Source organism: Corapipo altera, unplaced genomic scaffold (assembly GCF_003945725.1).
Source record: "Corapipo altera isolate COAL_440 unplaced genomic scaffold, ASM394572v1 45, whole genome shotgun sequence".
NCBI classification, from domain to species: Eukaryota; Metazoa; Chordata; class Aves; order Passeriformes; family Pipridae; genus Corapipo; species Corapipo altera.
In genome coordinates this window covers 8,371,488-8,384,409 of record NW_020884877.1, presented here as the reverse complement: position 1 = coordinate 8,384,409, position 12,922 = coordinate 8,371,488, and the positions used below count along the sequence as shown (strand labels likewise).

At 41.0% G+C, this 12,922-nt stretch overlaps 2 protein-coding genes across 8 annotated transcripts in view; both read right to left on the bottom strand.

Annotated features, from left to right (window-relative positions):
• INO80D (INO80 complex subunit D) overlaps nt 1–12,922 on the bottom strand; it is a 46,264-nt gene that overhangs the window by 32,089 nt on the left and 1,253 nt on the right. For 4 of the 7 annotated variants that reach the window (XM_027636911.1, XM_027636907.1, XM_027636913.1 and 1 more), the window contains exons 2-4: nt 11,964–12,033; nt 4,245–4,340; nt 3,891–4,137 (exon numbers count right to left, since the gene is read on the bottom strand). In XM_027636911.1, coding sequence (XP_027492712.1) covers nt 3,891–4,108 — 218 coding nt within the window. In that variant the 5' untranslated portion in view covers nt 4,109–4,137; nt 4,245–4,340; nt 11,964–12,033. Of the gene's footprint in view, nt 1–3,890; nt 4,138–4,244; nt 4,341–11,963; nt 12,709–12,922 lie in introns of those variants that run through there. The other 3 variants (XM_027636908.1, XM_027636910.1, XM_027636912.1) reach the window with 3 other exon arrangements.
• LOC113943985 (formin-like protein 3) lies at nt 11,960–12,823 on the bottom strand. Its single transcript, XM_027636487.1, has one exon. The coding sequence runs from the start codon at nt 12,821–12,823 to the stop codon at nt 11,960–11,962; it is 864 nt and encodes a 287-aa protein (XP_027492288.1).

Here is a 12,922-nt window from a genome sequence, read left to right as displayed (position 1 = left end):
GGGCTCAATAAAGCTTCCCTTAAAGTCAACAAGCACTGTTTCCATGTTTAAAATTATGCACTTTTAAAATATTTTGTTTGAACAAGACTGGTATCAGTTACAACAGCACTTTTAGTATGACAGGAGAAAAAAAAACAATAGACAAAACAAACACCAGGGAATTCTTTTCCCTCTTATGCCAATAAAAAGTGTTTTGCTCAATGTGAATGCTTCTCTTATATTGTTCAAAACTTAAATATTGTCATCATGTGCATTTGCTGATGTGAAACTGGATAGTCTGTTTTCATTGTACAAACAAGAAAAAAATAGAAAAGGTGAATAAAGCTATGAAAAGGTAATAAGCTTGCTAACATTCTCTGAGTTTTAGGCTATTCAGGCTTTGGCTTGTTCATTTAACTCTAATACAATAATTTTTATATGGCAGAGAATAAAGCTTTGGCTCTTAAACTGACCATACTGCACCACTGAAAGCTAACTGGACACAAACCCATAGATGTCAGGCTACAACACACAGATCACATGCACTTGCAGACTCCAGTATACAACGACTTGGCTCTGTGCTTTAAGGCTCTATTAACTCTCTGTCTTCCACCATAACTGACATGGGAACATCTTGGACTAACAGGAGCAGGAAGAAGCCAGGAAGAGCACTTCAGTCTTCTCTAGGTAAAGAAGACTACACACAAGCAGTTTTGGCTAGGCTAGGCTAGTAGATTAGCACCAACTCAACCTTGACCTTGTCAGGCTCTAGCTGGTCCCACACAGAGCCAGGGGGGCAAGCACACCCAGTTCCCCATCCTTCAGTTTCCAGGATGGCTTTTTAGTTGGCCCTGGACCCAACTGGCTCTGACTTTATCCAGTACTGCAGAGTCTGCATTAATAGTTCATGTTCCATGGAAGTCAGATTACTGGGAAGACTAGTACAGCACCTGCAAGTAGCACAATGCTTTTCACATAGCTCTGAGCATGAAACCCATTAGAGTCAAGCTGGGCCTATAAGAGCCAATTCTGATATGCCTGTCTTAGTGGCTGAGTTTGTCACCTCTGTAACCTGTCTGTGAGTTATTCTCAGCTGACAGTATCATGTTGAGTATCTAATACAATTTTTTGTCCCCTTCCCTACTCAGTGGCAAAAGTATTTTTTCTGTGCAAGTAAGATCAAGTGAAGTCCACACAAACGGTAAGAGCAGTGGGTTGATATCCATTAAAATTATCAAAATGTGAAGCACACAAAATGTGATGGGCTCTGAAGGCTTCAGCTGGACAGTTTCCCTCATCCACTAGGAGGACAAGAATTCAGACCGTGAGTTTTTCTACCTACAGTTGCATTCTGCTTCTCAGTATATCCCAGACTGGTATCGATTTCCATCACTTACTTAAGATTTAATAAACTGGGGAACAGCTTGCATATTAACAAAAAAGATTGTCTTGAAAGAGGAGATTTAAAATGGTGTTTAACCCAACTAAATTGTAATAACCCTGTATTTAAAAATTAAGTTGAACTTCACTATGTATGTCTGTATTTGGCTAAGAAAGAATTAGGAGATGTATTCAGAGAAAATACAAATACAAAACCTATGTCTGTATCTTCTCATATATATGTTCTTTAAAAAAACAAGACAGTGAGTAGAGAAACTAGACTTCAAATAAGGCATTGAAGTCACACTATTAATAGATCTAATTTGTAGATCTATTAATGTTAACAGTTAATAAGAAATCTAATAATATGGCACAATATTAAACATCTTTGTGGCTGGTAGCATCTCATTTGTCAGGGTCAAGTGATAATTCTTTTTAATTATCTGTGGACAGACTATGAAGCTTTTGGCATATAATGCATGCATCTTCTTGACTTTTTTTTTATAATCTTTAAAAGTATAAAAAGAAGATAGCTGTCAGAGCATCATACAGCCTGCTTCTGATCATGTACAGTTACATGTGTAAAACTGTGACAAAATGACCATCTGACAGTAATTTTGTATACAAAAAATTAAAAGCTATGAGTGAAGAACTCAGACACAGCAAACATCTTTATATTGAACGGAGTGTGAAGAAAGTCTCCTAAGAAACAGATACAGGTTTGCCTGCCAAAAAAAAAAGTTCAGAGGAGCCACAGTCTTATCACTAGCATTCATTAAATTTTATTGTTAAAACTAAACTCTGCCCTGAGAAGCAGTCTTTTAAAATATTCTTTCAAACTATCACATCCTCTCATTTGAAATTAAAAGTTTATTTTCTCCTTCAGACACCTGCTGTCCTCTTCAAGTACTGTAATGTGACACTCGACATGCAATTGAATTATTCTAATATAACATACACCAGATGTCATGACCACACTTCACTTTAACTTGAGAAAAATCAAAAAGAACAAAGTGTGAACTCAATTCAAGGTGTAAAGAAAAATCGCAAAATTCCATGGGAACATATGAGACATAAAGAAGTGTCATTAAGTACTATTACTTCTATTGTTTTCAAGTATGACCCCTGGTAAACAGCAACTCTGGCTCAGTCAGCTCTTGCATCTGAAATTACAGCATACCATTTGTGCTAACCATTTCCATGATCATTCCTGCGAGCTTATTTCCAAAGAGCCTCAATTGTACAGTAGCAAAGAAACACTCACCGACTGTCAAATTACAGCTTAAAGTTATTCATCTTGTGCCATTTGAGCATTTGCCCTACAGCTTTTGACAAACATTCATGGTTTTTTTTCTCACTTCATCAGTCTCCTCAACTGAAATGGCAGGTGAAGTGCAAGTTAATTTAGAGCACAGTCCAACTGTTGTTTCAGACAAGAGAGGGAGCTGTGAGCTGAGAAGGAAGTTATATGTAGGGCACAGTGGGAACACTGCTAATAATGCAAAAGGTTAGTGAATGGCAGCTAATAATGTGAAAGGTCAGTGAATAGTAGTTTGACTTTTTTTGGCATATTTTGTTTATATTTTAGGTTTAAAAAGCATTTCTAGTTGAACAAGCCTCACATAGTTAACACAGACATTAATTAAATACTGTATTACTGGCAAACCCTGCAATGACAACTCCAAAGAAATAAAGTCATATATAGCTGTCAGACAAGATTAGACAAATTCTGCTATTTCAGCCCCAGAAGCACCAATGAGACTAGTGTTCAGGAAACCTTAAAGAGCAAGGAAGAATGCCCTTGTGGCTACAGTATGGGCTGCAATTCAGGAAATCTAGTTTGAATTCCAGCTCTCAACAACTTCAAGCACTATCTCTTGCAAGGCATTTAATACCTGGACACCTTGGGCATCTTCATTTGGGCAAGGAGGGTGAGAGAAAGGAGGGAAGCAAAGAAGAAAGGGAGTGGACAGCACTTTCCCAGCTGGCTCATCTGTTATCAAGTAATATTTATTTTATTCCAGTAATACAACACTACAGATTGGTACCAAATCACAAACACTGAATTGTAATTCTGGATTTGTCTCTATCTGTCACTGTTCCATGTGCCCAGAAGATATGCATTTTCAACTATTTGTCCTGAAAAAGCAGATGGAAGTGTGCTTTTGGCACTCCTGGCTAAACAAGCAGGCCTTTTTAAGAGCAGGTACTGTGACTGACAAAGCAAATTAGTCAGAACAGCTGATATTGTGGTTTGATCCACAGTTTATGGTGAATTTGAGAAAAGCAATGAACTCTCTCATAAACTTCCTCGGGACTAAGTTACTGCCCCCCTTCCGAGTTACTTGACTCCTACAGAAAATAAAATAAAGTTTACTGGTCTTAAAACAAAATCCTCAAAGGAACATCCTGGAATACAATTCACTCAAGCCAGTTCCACCCTCATCCTGAAGCCAGGCAGCGACTTCAAAGAAAACTCGTGCCAACATCCCAGGCACTTCCCACTTTGCAGAGAGATAACCACAACTCACCTACGGTCCTCAGATTTGGGGATAGGGTTGGTGCAGCGTTGGCTGTTATACTTGGCCACATATTCACATTGCTTGAAGGGGGCAGTCTTGTCCTCCAGAACGTGTCTGATACAGAAGGCGTAGCCGTTAAGTCGCCTCTGCTTGCACAGTTTGGGGCTATATGAGCACAAGGGCTTATTGTCAACCTCAGAGAAGTGTATGTGTTTGCCTTCATACATCACGTGACTCTATTCCTTGTGAACATCAGCTGAAAGAACCAAAACGTTAAGACAAATCACGTAAGGAAAGAAGAAATGCATTCAGTTCTAGACTGCATGTTCCATTTTGGCAGGAAAGAAGGACCCAAAACAATACCTGATTTTAAATCTTCTGTACCATATCAATGTCAAGAGAGAGCCCCAAGGACACAACTATCCTGGAATGATGATGAACCAAGATGAAGCAGATTGTCTAAGGAAAATATCAAAAAGGTCAACGTCAGTCAGAGTAAAACACGTATTACTAGTGCTCAGTAAGTAAGCAGGCAGATGTAGTCACCAAACCTGTGGTTCAGCTAGCATCCAATAAGCCAAATCCACTAGCCCAACAGTTTTCAGTTAGTAGTTACAGATCTTTGGAAAACTGGGGGAAATTACTGGGGAAAAGAAAACTCTACTGCCATCACACTTAAACCTCCTAAACAAAACTTCACTCATCTACCAGAAAGTGATTAGAAGCTACAAGTTGAAAAAGGTTAAATGTCAGATCACTTGCTTTCAGAAATCAAGTTGAAAGATGATCAACCCATTTGATTGCAGAGGTTTTACTTCAAGTATCTATACTTACAAAACCACCAGTGACTGTTTTTACTCTGCAAAATTATTTAATCAGTCAGTGTAACAAAGTTTTCTTTTTAAAAAAAGCTTCCTTTACCATATTTGATGATCAGTCTCTAGTTCTTGTATCTGCTCACAGTTTCTGCAAGCATCAATATGCAGTCCTTCCTGAGGTCATCACAGTTCCTTAGTGCTTGTCCTACCTCACTGCACTTATTTTAGGGAAAGCAGGTATTAATATCAGAGGCTGTATCCCCATCAATGCCAGGAGGGCAGAAACGACCACAAGAGGCTGGGGGTTTTCCCCCCTAAAATACACTCCTACAGTGCAAATCCATGCAATCATAAGGTACTTTTTCAGTTCCTAACACTATGGAGGTCTTCAGCAATCATATTTTTTAAAAAAAACCACCCAAACAAACAAAACACCCAAACCATCTCAAAGTAGCTCCAAATAAAATTAACGTTATATATATTCTGCAGCTACTCTGCTACACTAAGCTTAAGGCAGCTTTTATTCAGAAAGGCCATCCTGAAGCACTGGAATGAACTCTTTTAAACCTGGTGTATTCAGTACTCAGTTCAGTTTCATATATGTTATACACCAAGGAAAGGAATGTTCATAGAAGGGATATTCAGGAAATACATAATAAATTAGAGGCATGTGACAAATGTACAGAATACCATGTCAGTGAACTCACTTGTTCCCAAGGCCCAAAATGGCAAGAACATGATTGGAAGGAGGAAGCCTACACAGACTTTGTAGGAAAGATGTACTTTCCTCTTGTAAAGGTACAAGCCTTCACCTTCTGCTGTATAAAAGTGCCTTGAGAAAATGACAAGCACAATGGCTCTGGGGGATCTAGAAAAGCAACTTTAAGTCACTAGGGCAAAACAAAACACCCTATCACACATCTAAGAGTAAACTGCATAAAACTGGCCTTTCATTAGCACATATCTAGCTGTAGAAGCAGAAGGACGCTTTAAGATTTAGAAACATGCTAAAAAATTCTTGAAAGAGCTGTATACACACATGTGCAGTATATAAGGCATAAAGAATGGAGACATGGGCTACAAAATTTAACTACCACAAGTGACCTGATTTATCATTTCAGACAATAATGAGGATAACTTTGTATTTCCTCTTGATACACATTTTCCCTTTCCAAGCACACATGCAAGCATGCACCCCAGAGGCAGGGGCCTTCTGCTTTGTTTACACCAGGTAGCCACAACACAAGCACAGACACCTAGTCCAGTTCCAATCACCCTTCCCAGTTTTTCTCAATGCATGGAAGCACATACTATACATATTTGAAACCGATCACTGGAGTATGTCTTTCCACAACACATCAGTCAAGAACAAGAAAGCTCATTATTGACTGTGCCCTTCAAAAATACAGAATGGGAAGAGGGAACTCTCTCTTCTTTAGCATGTTAAGGACAAAATAATCCTTTCAGACACCTGTGCTTGGGCAGGTACTGACCATACACTTCAGTATTATTCAGCAATGACATCAATGAAAAACATAAATGCTATGGGGACATGACCCATACAGGAGTTGCAATCCGGGTTTGGAACCCATATGATTGAGACAGACTTCTTCATTACTATGACAGCAAAAGTAATCAAATGAGTCTTAACTAATTGCATCTCACACATGTAACAATGCTGACAGAAAGCCTTTTGCTCTGGAGTTTGCTTCTCTCAATAGGTAACCAAAGCTTGTATTTGGTGGCATACCGGACAGGATGTAAAACTTGAAAGACCAAGTGCATCTTGCAGCTGGGGTGATTCACATGCTGCTCTCTATTTCTTTCTGGTTTATTTACAACCTTCATTCAAGCCACTACTATCATGCTTTGCGGAGTTTCTGACAGATCAATGACCTTCTCACTTTCACACAACCCAGTAATATTTCTTTTCTGAAGCTTATCAAGCAATCAGACCAAAGAAAAAGAGTTCCTCAGGATGGTTCCAAAGTAAACAGCAAAAAATGCATACCTTGTGCGCCTCTGTTAAGCTTCTGTAAAGAAAGTGCTCCACAGTTCCCAGCCACTATAATCCTAGATTTATTCTTGTGGCTGCAGTCTTAATTTTGGATTTAACTCATAATTATGTCTTATTTTTGCATTTAACTTGACTGTGTTAGGGCAGGCATGGTATTTTACTTCTTACTTGTCTGAAAGATACAGTGCATAACTACAATGCCATATAAAATGTTCAAGCAAAAATACTGAGAATAATCCCCAGGGAAACCAGTGACCATGAACATGAATTTTTGGGTCGATATATACACTAAGAGAAGCTCATGCAAATATAACCATGTTAAAAATCCTGATAGGAATGAACTAGTGCAACTACGGTGCAATGAACAAGAAAGCTAATATACCTAGAAGCCAATGTTACATTAAAAAAAATCCACAGCAACTTTCCCAAACTTGCAATTATATCATGATTTGTAGATCCCTACAGAGATTCCCCAAAAGACATGTCACTATGCAGATACACTGCCAGGATCAGAGACTGAAGTTGTACTTAATCTAAAAAGAACTTTTTCTTTTTACTTCCATAGCATATCATGTAAGTGTGTGTTTATGTATATATAAACACACACATATATAAAAATAATGAAGACATTTAAATCTATTCATTCTGATTTAATCTGATGCAGTGTTTTATTTTTAACAATATACAGGAGTTCTTAACAGAGCTTTTTGCTGCTACATAAAAAGTAGCACGAACGTGGAATACGCACATGTCATTTAACTGAAGAGAACTGAAACTACACTTAGCTAAATAGTGGGTGGGGGAGAAATTATTTTTGTCCCACAGGATTCAGTAAGAGATGACGGAAACATGGACTTCCCCTGGAAAAATCAAATGCTTAAGCAGCTGTACACACTGTAAAAATATCAGGATACAAAACTTTCCGGGAGCTGTTTCGGATTTGCACTTATACTCTACACCAAAGCTGTAGAAAGGTTCAACAGAAACATAAGTTATGCCCATATGTGCTCAAACTAGCTTTAGCCACAACCCATGAATGAGAAACCAGAGGCTGCTTCTTGAGGAACCTAGACATGCCTTAACCAACTGCTTCTAAATAAAAGATTTTGAGCTAGAAGCAACAGGGCAAAGAACAGAAGAGAATCCAAAAATGTGCGTCCTTGCCAAATGATGTAATACATGACTGAGGTTTAAAAAATCATGGTAGGAAATAAGGTGAATACAGAATGGTCATATACCATATCACACAATATTAGAACTACGGATGCTTGATGAAGTTACTAAGAGATTGACTCAAAACATATTAAAGTAAACTGCTAGAACTTGCTGTCACAGGGGGCTGTGGAAGCAGACAGTACCGTCAGGTTCAAAAAGACAATAGGAAAGTTCGTAGACAATGGGGACATAAGCAATGTACCTGCTAGCATGACCAATTTAACAAATATGGATGGCAGAGGAGTAAGAGAAGAAAACATAAAAAAGTGGCTGGGCTTTCATGCTCTTCCTAAATAGCATCACTTATTCCTACTGTCCGAGAGAGAACATTAGGTTGGATTCAACCCGATCTGATCCAGCAGAGTATTTCTCATGTTCTTACGAGGTTACCACTAACACTTGTCATTTCATAACACATTAATTTCTCCCCTTCTCCCATTTTTTATTCTTGAGCAGCTGACTGGAAGAAAATCTCCTCCCTCTGGCTAAAGCCCTATGTGAATACTAACAAACTTAGCACCCTGGCAAGGACAGGCAGGACACAGAGCAAGGCCACACTCTGAGACATCAGCACTTAAAGCAGAGCTACTTGTCCTGCTGAGTGCAGCCACTAGTGGTCCATAAGACAACAGAAGGTGGTTTGCAAAATGACCGTAAAAAGAGAAATTAAAGACTTCAATACACACAGGTACACACCTGTGCAACTGCCAATACCTGCTATCATACATACACTGGAAGAAGCCAGCTCCCAGCTGCTTTTAGTACCAGTAAGCAGGCATAATCAGCTACCTTGTGGTGCACATCAGCTCCAAAACAACAAAGTTGTAGCTCTGCACTCTATATACCGTCTCCCAAAACACTTAAACAGTCCTTCAGAGAGCCTAGAAAACAGTGTAGCAGAAAACTCTAGGGGCAATCTTTGCTGTACCATACCTGAGTACCAGCATTATGTCATCCAGAAATCTGGTACCTGACATCACCTGTAGTCTGCATTGAAGTTAATGGCTTAGTCACTACGAGAAAGCCCAAAGCATTATAGCCTCAAAACTCAAATCAGTCATTTTAAGCAAACGCTGTGACGAAAATATTAGAATATTTTAAATCATGTGGGTTGATACATTCTTAAACATATGCTCAGAACTTAACATTCAATGTACGTAAGACCCGTTTAGGCAATGGAATCCCCAAATGCATTGTAAATTGCAAGGCAATTATATGCTGGTGGTTAAAAGATGTATAATTAAGAGGACTGAGCTCAGAGCTTCACACACTGCATCCAAACAAAAGCCACGACTACAGAGGTCTTAACTGTGTTGTTTTGCTTTTGCTAATATTAGCACAAATTTCATGTTAAATTGCTTGCTGTGTTCATGGACACAGCACAGACACAGACAAGGTACAATCCTCTCCATATGTTTCCAAAACCATTAACTTGGGGCCAGAAGTAGAACGTGGATCTGTAAGAACCTCAGCTTTTCCACAAACACAAACAGCACAAATAGTAGTTTTGTCCATTCCTAAACTTGACCAAGAAAGAACAATTACCTGCATCGCCACTGTCTGACCCTTTTGCTGAGACTAAGAAAATACACAGAGTGTAAGATGTTTGGCAACATGGAATCCACTCAGAGATGAACAGAGACCATAAAATTCATGATAAAAAGACATGCATTTAAAGCTGACTTATAGCAAAACTTTTCCAATCAGTATTAATAAAAATTACATTTCTAAGAGGAAAGCAGAAAGATTCATTTTTCTGTTTCATAGCAACTAATACCTCTCTTTGAAGTGCTTTGTTCTGCACCACATCTAATTGTGATCAACATCAATACTACAAAGCTGTAACTTCTGTCCCTGTTCTGTGATCTAACCATAACTGGCTTAGTTCTAGTCTTTTAACAGCTCAATTCTCTATGATACTCAACTACCAAACCAAGACTTCTGTAATTCTGGAAACAAGTGTCTTTTTGTCAGTAAAAGCATTCATACTGAGACAGGGAACACTGGGAAGCAACCAAAGCCAACTACAAGAGTTCCTGTACAGAATGCTTTTATTAACTAGAGTACAATCCTTACTCAAGAAGACCCATGAAGTGCAGGTACTGCAACATGCATGGAAGTAACCTGACAGATCAAGGCACTCAACATGTTAAGATCTTACTAGATACTTCTAGTTTCCACCTGGAATCATATTTTGGACTACTTTTTTCATATGTTAAGATCTACCTAGGAAGACAGAAGCAACATTGCCCTCATTCTGCCTTTTTAGAAAGTTTATTATTTCAACTCTGGAAAAAGGCAGTTTATACTGCAGATATATTACGAGAAAAGCAGTAGAGTATTTTAGGCAACACTGGTAATACAGATTATGTTCCAGAATATAATGTTATAAATACAGAATTGAAGTATTATTCCTAATAGTAATAACCACTAGAGAACTTAAGAGACTTATAACTAGTTCAAATCAACAGCAGAAAACATAACTAAGAGGTGGAAAAGTAACTCATTTTGTTACCAAACTGACCAGGTTCTTCTTTTTGTTTTCCTACAACAAATGAACTTTTCATTTCAGCTGATTCAGTAATGATAAACAGTATCTTATAGAAAATTTGACAAAGATATCCCAAAGCCTAAAACCAAATATTTAAGACTCCAGGAATTTGGAAGGAAACTTCAAAGGATTTCTAAAGAGAAAAGGTCTTAGGTAGGAAGATTCATAACTATTGCCAAGAGCACATTCCTATAAGTTTCAAAAAATTTTCTAGACATTGGTATTCCTGACCTAAGGTTCAAGACGGGCTCCATATCTTGAAAGTCTTTTGAACAAGGACTTCTCTATTTGAGCAGAAGGTCTCAGGCTCCAGTCCTGCAATCACATCCTCACAGACAGATGCTCACGCTTGCACAGAAGCACACTTATTTCAACACAGTTTTAAACAGGCCCAGGTTAGGGTTAGGGTGAGCAGGCAGAGAGGCAGCCTTCAGATGCAGCAAGAAATGGAATATTTAGGCCATTGCAACATGGGAGAAATGCACTTTAAAAATGTTATCTCAAAATATCAAAACCATGATCCTGAAAGAAAGCAGAGATTAAATATACCACCCTTTGCATCTGTACTTGAACAAAAAAAAAAAAAGTCCAAGTCTTTTATTCATTCAAATAACAGATAATCTGCCCTTGAATATGAGGTTAAACAAAATACCTTAGTCTTATTTTTAGTCCCAATACTATGAAGGCAAACAAGTTTATTTTCACACAATACAGAAATATTATTTTTGCTCCAGAAGGAATACTCAATAAATAAAGGAGTAGAGCTCCTCGTAGAGCAGTCTTTCAGCAGTTATAAGCTATTGGAATTTCAGTGTAGTATTACAATAAATTTGTACCTCCTGATGATTTACCATATTGTGAGAACAAAGTATACACAGTTCTGTAGGACCAGGCCCTATGTACAAATTCATTCCACTCATCATAAAAATACCGAACATCAAAATAACTCTCAGCAAGTAAATTTTGGGTGGCCTTCTGTAGATAATTTAGCTTTACGATTTATAAAACTTGTCTGATCTTCATATATATTACAAACAATTCATGTAAAAGGCTGAACATCGCCAGCTTGTAAGTGACAGCTTCATACAAAACACAAGCGCTCCAGTTCAGCAATCAGCAGTGGTGGGGATGGTCTTACCACGAAACACTGCCTGTACAGGTGTGTCAATAGGACAGGGCACTCACCTACACACTGCCCTAATTTTGTCAATTCCATTTTTAAGTCTCACAATCCTCAAAAACTGAAAAGGGCCTTAAAATAAACCTTCATCATATGTTGTTGAGTAACAAAGTTAGAACTAACTATAGATCTATGTATTTCAATCAGATGGTATAAGGCTTAAGGTGAGTGTTACTGCAATTTCTAAAACTCATTTGAGGTTACTTGTACAAAGCCATTAGCATTCTGAGCTAAAAGACATATTAAGGAACTTTTGACCAAAACGCGCCACCTCCCGCATTAGAAACCGGAGCTGTTTCACCTGTGCGGGGTGAAGCGCGTTGGTGGGTCTCCCAGTGCACTCACTTCACAACTACCAGACGTTCTTTTCCCTGAAAAAAAGGATCCTTTCATTTGCAGTCCTGGGGGGCATGAGCACCTCACAGAGACACACCCCCCCCAGCCCAGCGGGTCCCCGGCGCACAGGGACAGCCGGGGTGCCCCAGTGGGGACATGAGAGGGGCCGGGGCCCACGGCCAGACACAGCCCTGGTTGTGCAGGGGCTGCTGAGGAGATTCCCTCCTCTGGCTGAGGGGCCAGTGCGCTGCTGCCCATGTCCCGATAACGCCAGCGGGTCCCGGGACAGTGCGGGTGCCTGAGGGACCCCTGCCCAGCCCCGGCGGGGCTCTGGCGGCCGCCAGCCCCGCACGTGTCGGGGCGCGAAGGTGCGGCCGGGACACCCCCTGCCCCTCGCCCCCGGCCCCGGGGGCCGGGCCGGGGCCACACGTTCCGGCAGCTTGTAGGGTGTGGGGGGGGGCACTGCGAGGGCATCTCCGCACCCCCACTCCCTCCCAAAAAGTTGTGCGGCGAATCCGCCCACCGCCGGCCCGGCCGGAGGGGGTCACCGGGGGGGGGGGGGGGGAGGCAGGGGGGCACAGGACGGGCGGGGGGGCCGCGACCGCATCCCGGGGTGCCCCCGCCCTGCCGGCACCGGCACCACGGCCGCGGGCGGAGGGTGGGCGGCGGCGGTGGGGGGGGGGGCAAGGCACCCCAAAAACGCCGCGAAACTTTCCAGGCCGCGGCCGGCGCAGCCCCGCGGGACCGGCACCGCCTCCGCCGCCACGGCCCCGCATCGGGCTGGGGGAGGGGGTGGGCCCCCCCCCGCCGCTCATTAAAAGTCATTTCGGCAAATTAATGCCGCCCCCAGCCCCCCGTCCCGCGGCCCCCTCGGCCCGCGCGGGGGGTTGGGGGGTGGGGGGAGCAGCCCCGGCCGCGGCGCCC

Coding starts and splice junctions, on each gene's coding strand:
- LOC113943985 (XM_027636487.1), bottom strand. CDS start 12,823: ATGACTTTTAATGAGCGGCGGGGGGGGGCCCACCCCCTCCCCCAGCCC.